Genomic DNA, 15,199 nt, shown 5'->3' on the forward strand with positions numbered 1-15,199 from the left:
GGACCTCATAACCTCACCTTCTCAGAGCATGACAATACTTCCTTGAGCCATCTGCATAATACTCCTCTCCATATCGAAGTCATTGTTTGCAAACACTGAGTAAAAAGAGTCTTAATAGATGGAGGAGTCGGACTTAATATATGTACTTTAAAGCTTATCCGTGCATTAGGCTTTTTAGAAGAATCTATTGATCCCTACAAGAAAATTACCATAAAGGCATATGATGATGAGGAAAGGTCCTCTAAAGGAACTATGATATTACCCATTCAAGTGGGACCAGTACAAAAGGATACTATGTGTCAGGTCTTAGACATAGATCTCACCTATAATATTTTGTTAGGGCGACCCTGGATACATGAAATGCAAGCAGTACCTTCTACGTATCACCAGTGTGTCAAATTTCCTTATGATGGACAAGAAATCTCCATATTTGCTGATCACAATCCATTTCAACATTGCAACGCAATGGGGGCAGCCCAAGACAGTTTGGTTCCTCATAATAGAGAAAAGCAACAATCTTCAACATCAGATTTACAAACATCAAAGCCCAACTCCATATTTGGAGATTTCAAACAGAAAATGCAAATCAAAGACCAAGGTATGGGAGAATACTCTTTGGAGCCCTTATGTTTGGCCAAATTGCCAACATCACCTAGATCTCATGGATTGCCTACTACATCAACACATCTGGTCACTCAGCCCATCACCAAATTTGATGGTACCTTCATCCAATTGGGCACTCTAGCACATGAATCAGAAGACAAGGATGTTCTTAGCTGGTTATACAAAGATGAGGAAGAAGATAATAGAGCAGTGGCTCTGGACATTGTTCTACCAACACACCTCTATGAAAAGGATACTTAATCATGCATCAAATGGGATATGACGGTAAAGGACCTATTGGGAAACGCAAAGAAGGAGTCACTGAACCCATAGATCTTCCTTCACAACCTAGTAGAAACAAAGCAGGATTGGGATGTAAGCTCACTTTCCTATTAAGAAAGCCGCCCCGCATAACTACAAAACCTCAATGGAAAGAAAAGAAGAAATACAAAGAAGAATCCTGGCAGGAAGCACTCTTTGAATCAGCAGAAATAATCCGCAAGGCACGGGAATGTCAAGATCAGAAGTTACATCAGGGAAAGCTTATAAGCCACAAGAAGGCCATATCTACAGCAGTAGTTCATATTCCAACACCAATATCTCAAGAACAAATCATATCATCTCCGGATACCATTATTCCTCCCTGAGGAAGCATAGTCTATGAACAAATATAGAAAGTAGAAGCCGGATCTGACACAGAATCAACAAAACTATCCAAATGGTATCCATCATCAAAGATTTGTTTTCACCATATAACATACCAGTTTACAACACTGACAGAATATGGGATGAGGCCTCTGAGACTGATTCCAATGAATATGAATGGGGTACCTGCTCCAATGCTACTACAGATATCCCTAATGATACTGATTCCATATCCCTTTCTCAAGAAGAACCTAATGCAGAAGATAGACCTCTTGAATTTGGACCACAGAATATCTATGACGCCAAGGAAAGCGAACAGAAACATTATGAACAAGTTTATATGGAAGATAATACCATCGAAGACCTCAATGAAATCCTGGACTCTTTTGCAACCAAGAACAATCACAATGAAACCTCTGTCTTAACATTTACAGTAGCAGACCTTGATCCACCTAACGATTCCTTACCGCTTGTCTTTCCTGACCTCATCGACTGGGATGAACCTGAAATCCATGATATACCAATTTTCCCAAATGATGAATCTATTATCCATTACCTATGTACCATAAATCCAGAAACAGGCTCTACCAGTGAACAAAGTAACGATGTATGCCAATCAGGGAGTGCCAAGTCTCTCAGTCACAAAAATAAATCACAAGAAAGATCTAATGCTGAAAACCAGTCAATGGCAGCTCTAGATCACAAAAAAGTAAAAATAAAGGACGCATCTGAGGGTGAAAACCTTTTTAAGGCACCTAACGATGGGAGACTTGACACTCTTCCTGAGCACTTTCATGAGCGATCACCCATATTGATTGAGCCCACTCAATCAATCAACATTGGTACCACAGAAGCCGTCAAATATATACACCTTGCAGAATCTCTGACAGCGGAAGAAAGATCAGCATTCATCATTTTCTTTAAAGAACAACAAATTAACTTTGCTTGATCATATGCTGATATGCCCGGAGTGGATCCACACTTAATCATGCATCACTTGTCCATCTCTTCAGGAGTTAAACCAGTCAAGCAAAAGCTACAAAAGATGAATCCATAGGTAGCACTCATGGTCAAAACTGAACTAAAGAAACTATTAGATGTCGGATTCATCCGACCCATTGACTATGCAGAATGGATTTCCAACATCGTTCCAGTATCAGAACCAGATGGTAGTATCAGAATATGCACTGACTTCAGAGACGTCAACAAAGCTTGTCCAAAAGACGACTTTCCTCTACCCAGTATCGACATAATTGTAGATCTCACAACAGGCCATGCAATGCTCTCACTAATGGATGGTTTCTTAGGCTATAATCAAATCAAAATAGCCCCAGAAGATCAAGATAAAACCGTGTTCACCTGTCTTTGGGGAACGTACTGTTGGAATGTTATGCCATTTGGCTTAAAGAATGCAGGGGCCACTTATCAAAGAGAAATGACAACAATCTTTCATGACATGATGCACACATTTATGGAAGATTATGTGGATGATTTACTAGCTAAATCCTTCACCAGAGCAGAACATCTAAGCATCTTAACAAAGATCTTTGATCGATTGGAAAAATTCCAAGTCAGGCTCAACCCTAAGAAGTGTGTCTTCGGGGTTACATCAGGCAAGTTACTAGGCTACATAGTCTAAGCTAAAGGTATTGAAGTAGATCCAGCAAAGGTACAAGCCATTATGGAAATGCCACCACCAAAGAATATCAGTCAACTCAGATCTCTACAAGGACGACTTCAATCAATCTGGCGATTCATCGCTCAACTAGCAGATAAAAGTCTACCATTTAACCATTTGCTACACAAAAATGTACCATTCAGATGGAAGACCAAGTGTGCAGAATCTTTTTACCAAATCAAACAATACCTGATGAATCCACCAGTTCTAGTACCACCAGTCGCAGGAAAGCCTCTTATCCTATATATCTCCACAACAGATATATCACTGGGGGCACTATTGGCACAAGAAGATCAACAAGGAAAGGAATGAGCCATATATTATATCAGTAGGACATTGAATGGCTATGAACTCAACTATATGTTCATTGAAAAGGCTTGCCTAACAGTGGTCTTCGCATCTCAGAAGTTCCGACATTATATGCTAGCACACACCATTAAGCTAGTCGCAAAAATTGATCCTCTCAAATATCTACTCAGCAAGGCAACTCTTACAGGCCGATTGGCTAAATGGGTCATGATTCTCAGTGAATTCAACATACAATACACAGAAAGACGAGCCATTAAAGGACAAGCAATTGTAGATCAGCTGGCTGAAGCACCGCTACCAGGAAAACAAACCATGGAGATTGAATTTCCAGACAGGGACGTTCTTGCTCTTTCTACCAAACAATGGACCCTATACTTTAACGGATCCTATACACAACATGGTGCTGGCATTCTATTCATCACTCGTGAAGGACACACTATACCAAGATCATATAGGCTTATGTTTCCATGCACAAATAATGTGGCTGAATATGAGGCATTGGTTATAGGCATCAAAATGGTCGTAGAATGGAAAATCACAGAGTTAAAAGTCTACGGAGACTCACAACTAGTCATCAATCAAATCAACAACAACTATCAAACAAAGGATGATAAGCTTCTACCCTACAAGCGAATGGTGGACGACTTCAAATAGTATTTTGTGCACATCACCTTTAAGCAAATACCAAGATTGAACAACAAAGCAGCCGATGCAATGGCTATTATCGCTTCATTACTACAAATTCCAGAGCAACAGAGTCGTTACAAGTTCTTGGTAGAGTAACTGTTCTCCCCAGCCTATGACCACTCTGAATCCCATGTTATCTATGCCTTGACTAGTTCAGATTCTCCGTTATATGGACCAATATACGACTACCTCAAAAACAATATCTTACCAATTGACCAATCCCGTAACCAAAAATGTAACTTTATCCGGCAAGTTGCCCGTTATACCCTCACCGTTGATACTTTGTATCGTCGAGGTCTAGATGGTACTCTTCTTCGTTGCCTTGATCGTAATGATTCTGATTCTGCTTTACACGAGCTTCATGAAGGTATTTGTGGCACACATTCAAGTGGTACTACTCTTGCTAAAAAACTTCTAAGAATGGGATACTACTAGCCTACAATGGAGAAAGATTCATACCACTTCGCCAAGAAATGTCCTAAATGCCAGATCCATGGCAATCTGATACATGCACCAGCACAGGAACTGTAGCCATTCACGACATCCTGACCCTTTTGTCAGTGGGGACTAGACTTAGTTGGCAAAATTCATCCTTCATCTTCAAATGGACATAAGTTCATTATAACTCAAACAGAATACTTTACCAAATGGATAGAAGCAGTTCCCATGACCATGGTGACTGGGAAACAAATTACCTCTTTTATCCTAAATTATCTAATTTGCAGATATGGTATTCCAAGTTCAATCATCACAGATAATGGACGACCTTTCAAAAATCAAGATGTACAAGAACTATGTGAAAAATTCAAAATCCAACATCGGTTTTCTACACCATACTACCCACAGGGAAATGGTCAAGCAGAAGCATCCAACAAGACAATACTAAAAATCCTAAAGAAAATGGTGAATGATGCAGGCAAGGATTGGCATGTACAACTTAATCCAGCACTTTGGGCATACAAAACCAGCATCCGCACACCTACAAGAGAAACACCATACTCATTGGTATATGGGTCAGAAGCCATTTTACCCCTGGAGGTAGAAATCCCATCTCTCAAAGTCTCTTTAAAAGGTTTAATCCCAGATGAAGAGTATCGAGTTAACCGACTGCAAGAAATCGAACTATTAGATGAAAGAAGTCAGCATGCTTACACTCATCTCAAAGCATATCAACAATGCATGTGCAGGAGCTACAATCACAAGGTCATTCCCAGAAACTTCAAAATTGGTGACCTAGTCCTCAAAGAAAATCCAAGAAATCAGCAAGATCGAGAAAAGAAAGGGAAATTTGAACCTAATTGGTTGGGTCCTTATGTCATCATATCAGTCTATGGCTCAGGTGCCTATCAGCTAACAACTTCAGAGGGAGATGTGCTCGACGAACCAACTAACAACATCCATCTAAAGAAGTACTACACTTAAGTAGCCTCGTGCACGGAAAAAGCCAAAACAAGCAAAAAAATCCAGAAAAAGCAAAAACATAAAGTACAATAAAAACAAATGGTGAAAACCTAGTAAACAGGTGCTCTTGTGAAAGAACGGCTCCTCTATCTCTCTCCATACCATTTTATCCGTACAAACACTATCGGCCATCACCCGACACTTAGCACATATCCATTCAGGACATACTTAGCGTCGTCACTATCCTGGGTTATCCATATATATCCTCTTACCACATTCCACCATGGCTTGGAATTCACTGTACATATTCACATCAAGAGGCACACTCAGCTAGGGGCACTAAAATCGTCCAAAACTTGCAAACATTCAAGACATCAAAACTATTTACAAAACTCAAACGCATGACATCCAACAACCAAACCTATGCTTTATCGCCAAACAAAACAAAATAATTCACAGACATACCAAGGATGGATGATTTTCTGAAGTACTGAATGTGGCATTATCGCATAAAAATCTTGACTATTTTTGCATTTTGAACTTTTTAAATTATTGGATTCTCTTCCTTTTCTCACTAAAGGCTTCAAAGCTAGAGATCATGGGGAACTTCCAATATTTTTCTTAGTCTTCTGTTTGGGAAGCGGTCACTTGTACTGTGTGAATACTTGCCTCAAGACGTGATATATCAAATATCACTGACGACATGATTCCACTTCACACATACAAATGATTTAATCTTGTCTGTTTACGCAATACGCACTCAAGGCGTCCTGGTTCAATTATACCTTGACGCTTGTGCTATCTTGCAAAATCAAAACATCATGTAAATTTTTCTCAGGTCATCATGGTTTAATTATACCATTATGCTTGTATAAATTTTCAACATATTCTCGACAAATCAATGCTCAATGATGATACCTACAAAGAAAGAAAACAACATATGGCTATATCGGATGGCAAATACAGAATGAGGATGCTACCAAAAACAATTCATTGCATATCATTTTCCAATTAGTTGTATATCATTTTTTAACATAGTTGCATCTCGTTTTAAAACATAATTGCATATCATTTTACATTTAATTACATATCAAATCATACATCTCATTTTCAAAGATACATCGCACAGCATATCAAATCATACATCTCATTTTCAAGATACATCTCACAACATATTAAAACATAAATCCTGCATCATACATTATATCATATATTTAAGCATTGCATCATCATCACATAAAGAAAAGAACACATAACATGCATTCAGATAAACACACCACATGATCAAAGAAAATGGTGTCGTATATATATATATATATATATATATATCTCTCCAAAAATGATCAAAATGTACAAAATATATCATCACTGTGTCCAGTACAAAGAATACAATGATAAAAAATACAACAGAGACCATGTCTCTCAAGTATGGCTATCCCCTAACGGAGATGGTCTTGCTCCAGATGTCCCCACCCCTGGATCTCCAGGAGGGTCCTATCTCGGTGGCCTTGTCACACCTCGGCTCTCAGACCGCGACCCAGTATCTCGAGATCGACTAGATCTCGACTGTGTAAATCTTTGTACTCAATGATCTCTAGGTACCGCAGCCTCATAATGCCACCAGTAGTACTCCGCCTCCTGAGCTCTCAATGATAGCTCTCTCAGGGTGTCTCTCATCGGACCACCCGCCGCTGCTCTCTGCATACTGGCTGCAAGCTCCTCCGCTCGTCCCCTCTGCTCTATCTCTGTATCCCGCTCAGTGGTCAACTACGCAATCTGTCGTTGATATGTCAAAACCTATGCCTGCAGCTGCTATACAGTCACCTACAGGGTCTGAATTTGAGCATCCTCAACCTGAGTAGGAACCCGAACCCGTAGCGGTACCTGTGTAGGGGCAACCCCTCTCACTCTGCCTGTCCTCGGTGCTGAAGGTGGGAGCACATCCATCCTCCTCCTCTACGCTGGTCGCATCGTCTCATCAGTACCCCCCACTACAGCTAGCACCTCCCCCACCCTCCCCTCTCCACCAGCTCCAATAGCTAATCTGCCTCTCCCCCTGTCTATCACCCCCTATCTAACTACTCTCTCCACACCTCTATCTCCTCTCCTCCCTCTATCTCCCCATCTCCCTCTGACTCCTCTCCCTCGTCCTCCTCCTCCATCATCTCCATCATCCTCATCATCTCCCTCTCCCTCCTCATCATCATCATCATCAAATGTCGGTCGCATCTCCTTGGGATCAGATATCCTGGCCACCGCCCGCGCAACAAACAATCTCGCAAACTCATCAGTCATGCCCACATCCAAAATCTCTGAGGCATAATCCCATATCTGACCTGCCAACCTGACAAACTCCTCCACCGCCACTGCGCTATCAATGGTCGGGCCCCAATCGGCTACGTCCTGCCTCCGCCGTGCATATAAGCAAGCTCCCTGAGGTATACCCTGCTGTCGACCAAACTGTCTCAACACTCTGGTCACCACAAACCTCTCAATGACAAATGGGGTCCTCCCAATCAGGTATCTAGTCATGAACACATAGGGCATCTCCAGTCCATCCTCTGCCCACACCTCACACCCTGTATACGGTCGCCATGTGACCGTATCAATGTCATCCAAAACTCTCCTCCAATGCTCTAGTTTGCCCAGCTTTCGCTGGACAACTAGACCCCTGTATCCATAAGCATATGCACCTCCAACGGGCCTGTCTCTGTCTGCTAATGGCCTAACAGCCGGAATGTGCTCCCAACACCATACCTGTAACAGCGTCACGCTAGCTGATAAACTCCCGTAAATGAGGTATACCACCTCATGCAAGCCCCTGTACAGATGGGCTAGCATAGTTGATCCCCATGAAAACCTACGGCCCTGTGTAACCATCTCCTCTAATACCAGCCCCCATCCCACAGAGGATCCCTTTGACCTGCGATTAAGACAAAGGAATCAACCAATAAACCCTGCCAGTACTGATGGAAGGGGTGCATAATCCAAGTCTAGGAACTCCTGCCATGGGATCTCATATCCGCAAACTGTCTCATCATGAAAAATGCGGCGAAGTGCCTCTGTATCGCCCTCCTCTGACTGCTCATATGGTAGTAGTGCACCTACTACGGGTATGCGTAGGATCCTGTAACAGTCCTCTGGTGTGACTGTCATCTCTCCTGTGGCAAAATGAAAGGTGTTCGTGTCGCTGTGCCACCTCTCTATAAGTACTGTAAGTAGCCCCTGGTTCATAGTGAATTGAGGCATATCTAATAGGGACGTCAAACTGCATCTCTCAATGATGTCCAGGTCAGCCTGGGTCAACCGTGAAATCAATGTCCACGGCCTCAGAAATCGCTCCCGCGACTGAACCACACCCAATCGCTCCTGTCAAACAAGCAAAACAAATCCAATATCAGTTTCCACATCAAAACAAAGATATCAAAATCAAACTCACATCAACAACATGAAACAATTTGCTCATCTACATCAAGTTCAAAATCCTATCATTTCATATCAACTTGTAAAACAACTCAAGTTATCAAAAACCATATCAAAACTTATAACACAACTCAAGTCTCCAAAACACATAAACTTGTAAAACAACTCAAGTTTCCCACCCATATCAACTTGTAAAACAACTCAAGTTTCCAACCCATATCAGCTTGTAACGCAAGTTAGGCTTCACACATTGAACTTGAAACAAAGTGCAAAAACAAATCATATTTTGATCAACACAACACATTGATATCTATACATAACTTGAAATATCGCAAATCAAAACAAGTTATATCCACACTCATATTGGACAAATCCATGAAAATCATGACAGCACGACACACCAATTTCACAAATCAACTCATCTCGCAAATTTTTTTTTTTGGATGCACTAAACCAGATTCTTGCTGCGCTAAAATCCACCCACGCGCTAGGTTGTTTTTCCTACGCGCTAATCTATTTACCCTATGCGCTAGACTAACTCTACGCGCTAAATCTCTCCCCCCATGCGCCACCTAACCTACACTATGCGCTAAAACCTACACCTCATTGGCGCTACCTATTTGACCCTATGCGCTAGGTCTACCCTACGTGCTAAAACACCTTACCTATGCGAACCCCTGTGGCCCCTATGCGCTAGGTCTACCCTACACGCTACCCTGTTGACCTAAAGCGCTACCCTATGCGCTGCATGCGCTATTTTCACTATTTGCGCTACCCTAGACTCGCTATGTGCTATGAGTTTTTTTTTCGGATGCAGCCCTAAAAATCAACTTGATGCGCTACCTAAATTTTCATATGTGCTACTTTGCAAATTTGACGTGCTAAAATGCTAAAACCGAATTTCAAAAATCAAAAAATGACCAAAAATGACCAAATCAAAAATCAAAAAAGGGTCAAAAGTGTTGACTTACTGGTGGTCCATATGCGGCAGGTCTCCGGTACCTCCGAACGTGCTCAAAACGATGTCTAGAATACGGAATAGGCATTTTGACTTCAGACCAAATTCTCTTTCTCCAAAGTCAACAATGCACAAATGAATCAAATCAAAGCTCTTTTCCCCTTTTATAGGAGGAAAATGAAATTAGGGTTAGGAATCGGGCATGTAATATGGTCGCGGTCTCCCTTATACCCTAAAATCTGTAAATTTTTGGGAGATGAATCAATTTACACACATTTCACATAGACGAAATCATACACACCACACACAACTCATCAAATCCAATCAAAATTTTCAAAATATTGATTCATCTCCCGAAGGGGCATCACCATCAAATATCGAATCTGGAGCATCACACATCAAATCAAATCTGAGGCACGACTTGCAAATCATAAGAGCGACACAAAAATTGCATTTGATCATAAATCACGATAACACATCATTTTCTTTGAAATAACATGTGCACACACGTCACTTCAAAGAGGGGCAAAATGTAGACGTATAAATATGACCATATTCCCAAATGAATATTTTATGTTCATTTCTCTATTTAATTAAATCCAATTTAATTAAATTACCCGCATTCCTCTATTTAATTAAGTAAATTACTCAATTAAATTCACTATACCCATCTAATGAATAAATCATTTTATTCAATTAAATCCCCCTTATCCACTTTTAATTAAATTCAAAACTTAATTAAATAGTTATCCTAAATTGAATAAATCTAATTTATTTAATTTCCCCAAATTACAACCAAATTGAATTAAATTAACTTTATTTCAATTAAATCCTATTATCCCTCCATCCACTTGCACTTTCCTACATCTCCCACTTGCATTCTAAAACCTATTTCCAATCCCTTCTAGACTCTTCTAATCGCTTCTAATTAGCCTAACCCATCTTCTAAAGTTTGTCACATCCCTAAACAAAGGGAAGTCACTTCTCAAACCCTTAAAGTCTTTGATAACCATTAAAGGCTTCAAGTCTTCAACCACTTAATTTCCCAAAGTCTCCCAAACCATTAATGGTTAATTCAACCCTCTTACATGGTTAGAGACTTTTTGCCTAACTTAACCTTCATCCAACCCAAGGGTCTCATCAAGCCTTTAATGCTTTGACCATGATTATTTCTTAATCATTTGCACAAAGGTTTATCCTTGGATTAACTCTTAATCCAATGGGTAAGCCTAACTTAAGCTTAACCCTTACCCTCTAGATAACCATAAGGTCTTCTCAGGCATTTAATGCCTCCAACCCCTTTTCGCAACCCAACCCTATGTTGACATTTGTCACCATTTCATTGGTGCAAATTACAAACATGGATTCCCAACTTTCAAACTCAACCCTTGATTAACTCTTTCAATCCTGACCATCCATCACCCTATTTTTGCTATAAATAGAGCTCTCATCCCTCCATTTTATCAATCCAAGTTTGTAGTATCATACTTATGCTCAAATACATTCAAGCTTTCATACCATTTTATGCTCATCATTTTAGCCTCTCTTTTAGATAGAAATTAGTCTAAATATGCATGTTTAGAATACTTTCTTTATCATTTAGCTCAATCATAGACTAAATATATCGTGTTAGGATAGTATTCATGCTAACCTTGTCATCTTATAGTTAGTTTATTTGCATTTTAAGATCATGCATAGCTTAGGATGCATCTCATATTAAAATCTATCAAAGCATCCCTCGTTCTTGCATTTGCCATCCCTAAACCATTTTGCTCAGTGATTTGAGAGCAAAAATATTGGTTTGAGGGACATTGTAAGATAGAGAACCATGGGACCAACCTTGGGAAGTTGAGTGATACTTCATTACTCCATAGTTTGCACCAAGAAGTCTTGTGTGTGTGTGTGGACAAGTCTTTTGGAATATTTTCATATTTTGAGTTCTATCGACCCGCTTTTCCCGCATACACATAGTATGGCATGTTTTGGATCCTTCTTGTATAAACCGATGGGCTAGTACTAGTGTTTATCAACACTCACCTTCTCGTGTACAAGAGGTATCAGTGTGTTTGAGGGTTTCCTTGCACGAACCCACAACTTTGTATTAGTGTTTCTTAACACTTGCATTGTTGTGTGCAAGAAATTCTTGTTTGTCTACAGAGTCAGTCCATGCCCTGGGTTTCTCATGGCATCCTGATTTCTATAATCAGTGGTGCAAGTCACTCAGGGCAACATCAAACTAGGTTGGCTCTCCACATTTGTTGTGCACAAAATCTCACCATCATTCCATCAAATCCTAAACTCAATAATCCCATGGAGTTCTCAATTGCCCCCATTTTCCTCTGCGGTCTCGCATCTCCTATTCTTCTTTCCAAATACCTCACGACTACTTCATATATCTTCCTCATTTATCCCTTCCACCCTAATTTTTCTTCCTCTATTTTGCCTCACATAATCAATTCGGATTCTAATTTGTTTCTTATACAGGATGTATCCTTCCTAAAACCAGATGCTCTGATCATGTCTTATACAGGATGAATCCTTCCTGAAACCATACGTTGCGATTGATCATGTCTTATACAAGATGAATCCTTCTTGAAACCAGACGTTGTGATCGATCATGTCTTATACAGGATGTATCATTCCTGAAACCAGACGCTCCGATCATGTCTTATACAGGATGAATCCTTCCTGAAACCAAACGTTGTGATCAATCATGTCTTATACAGGATGAATCCTTCTTGAAACCAGACGTTGTGATCGATCATGTCTTATACAGGATGAATCCTTCCTGAAACTAGACCCTTTGATCATGTTTGTCTTATACAGGATGAATCCTTCCTGAAACCAAATGTTGTGATCGATCATGTCTTATACAGGATGAATCCTTCCTAAAACCAGACGTTGTGATCGATCATGTCTTATACAGGATGAATCCTTCCTGAAACCAAATGCTTTGATCATGTTTGTCTTATACAGGATGAATCCTTCCTAAAACCAGACGTTGTGATCCATCATGTCTTATACAGGATGAATGCTTTCTGAAACCAGACGTTGTGATCAATCATATCTTATACATGATGAATCCTTCCTGAAACCAGACGCTTTGATCATGTTTGTCTTATACAGGATGAATCCTTCCTGAAACTAGACGTTGTGATTGATCATGTATTATACAGGATGAATCCTTCCTAAAACCAGACGTTGTGATCAATCATGTCTTATACAGGATGAATCCTTCCTGAGACCAGACTGAATCTAGATCTTATCAATCAAATCGAATCAAATCTATCGGGAAATCAATCTCACAAAACTCCAAAGATCAATTACCTCAATTGATTTCCCGAGGGGGCATCACCATACCGTAATCTATCAATCAAGAGCTAGGGCATCCTATCAAACCAATATCAACATCAAAACAAGATTATTCTTTGAATCAATGCGTCATCACACCTCACTTCAAAGAGGGGCAAAATGTAGACACTTAAAAATAATTATTTTAATTATTTTTAATGCCTCACATAATTAATTAATTAATTATGTTAATTCAAATTCTCCTCAATATTAATTAAATATAATTAATATTGTCACTATAGCATGTGATTGATTTATTTAATAAATCAATCCCTTTCTTTATTCTTCTAAAAAATCAAATCCTCACAAATCTTCCTCTTAGCTAATTAATTTCAATTAATTAGTTAACCTACATGATTCCTACAAATCATCTTCTTAATTCATCATTAACCTAATAAATTCTTCTAGAAACTCCCTACACTCACTTAACATTATTCTTCTAATTTTTTATTCCCTCCACTCATTCTCTCTCCTAGTCAAATTATCCTAATCCCACCTAACATTTCCTCTAATCCCCCTCTTAATGAATCGTTAATGGCTAATTAGCATGATTAGCCACAAAGTCAACTCCTCGCTTTTAAATACTCTTTTCTTAGGTGAATGTAAGATTTTTGAAATCTCACATTCCTCCAAGCATCCCCTCTCCCAAGGAATTTTTTATTCTTTTTTTTATTCCTCCAATCCCCATGACATCTTTTTTTTGGAGAATTTTTAATTCCTCCAATGCATCTTGTGGAGTGTGGAGATACGAAATGCCTTTAAGGTATAATTCTTGGTCTCCACACTCTCTCTTGGACCTTGTGTGAGCTCACAAGTAAATCTTAGCCCTTCATCTCGAATTCATCCTAGCCATATGTTTTCCTCTCCTCTTCCTATAAAATAGGGCTCTATCCCTTCATTAAAAACATCTTGAAATCCAGTAAGTTTATGCTGCCCTTTTGAGCCCAGGAAATCATCTTGGCAACTTGATCATCTCATCCTTATCATTTTTCAAATCCATTCCATTTGTGCACAACATTGGAGAGCCATCCACATTCAGCAATCAAAGGAGCACATCAAGTGGAGCATTATCAAGGGGCGCCTTCACTTCATCAAGCTCAATCTGAAGGAGAAGGTAAAATAGCAAGGTGAAATGGTCTTTTAATGATATTTTAGCATTCTGCATGTTTATTTCATTATGTTTTGATCATTTGACCTTCAAATCTGTTTTCCCCTCTTCATCAGCCTTAGTACTTCTCAATGTTCCTCCATCATCTATGATTGGAGTGATTTTATTCTTGTTCCTTCTGACTTTTGAAATCGCATGGAAAAATTTTGTATTACGATCGCCCTCAGCAATCCATAACGCTCTCGACTTATCTCGCCAATAGACTTCTTCTCTGTTTAACAGCTCCGCATATTGTTCCTTAAGGAGTTTTTCTTTAAGAAAGTCTTCCCTGACCATCCCTACCAGCATAACTCTACTATTGATATCTTCCAATTCTTCTTCAATTCTGAGTTTTCCAGAGAAGATATTTTTGAATGAGAACTTGTTCCAGTGCTTGATTTTGTTTTTGATATATTGAATTCTCTTTACAAAACAAAAGCTAGGAGATCCCGAAAAGGTTTTGCTTTCCAACCACCATGATTTAAGAAGGCCAATGAATTTAGGATCCCTCCACCACATACTCTGGAATTTGAAGTAGTTTTTGTTCTTAGGTGCCTCATGATTGATAGACAAAGTAACAGGGAGACGATCTAATCCAGCTTGCAGGACGATGTTAGTATTGATGGAGAAACTGCCATTAATCCACCATTCCCCAGCAAAGAAACGATCCAATCTTTCAGAAATTTTTGAGAAGTTAAGTCTTATGTTGGTCCAAGTGAACTTACCATTTTTCGGGATAACCTCCACCACTTGACAATTTGAAATGAATTCTTTGAAGTCTTCCATTACTCATGTGCTCTTTCTAAGCCCTCCTTCCTTATCATCAATATCTAAGATTGCATTGAAGTCCCCAACCAAGATTACTTTGTGCATCTCCAATAATTGCAATTGCTCATATATCTTTGCCCATACTCGTAGCTTTTCATATGTCTTAATCGGCCCATAGATGTTAAACAGGGGAAAAACAATACCTCCTAGTTTGTATACGATGTTGCAA

The 15,199-nt window shown here is 39.5% G+C and overlaps 1 protein-coding gene across 1 annotated transcript in view; it reads right to left on the reverse strand.

Annotated features, from left to right (window-relative positions):
• Nucleotides 1-14,988, reverse strand: part of LOC131858848 (uncharacterized) — a 33,255-nt gene extending 18,267 nt beyond the window's left edge. The window contains exon 1 of the mRNA XM_059212314.1: nt 14,289-14,988. Within this exon, the coding sequence (XP_059068297.1) occupies nt 14,289-14,988 (700 nt within the window). The remainder of the gene's footprint in view (nt 1-14,288) is intronic.
• Nucleotides 14,989-15,199: the final 211 nt, after the last annotated feature.

This window comes from Cryptomeria japonica, chromosome 10, assembly GCF_030272615.1.
Source record: "Cryptomeria japonica chromosome 10, Sugi_1.0, whole genome shotgun sequence".
Taxonomy (NCBI): Eukaryota; Viridiplantae; Streptophyta; class Pinopsida; order Cupressales; family Cupressaceae; genus Cryptomeria; species Cryptomeria japonica.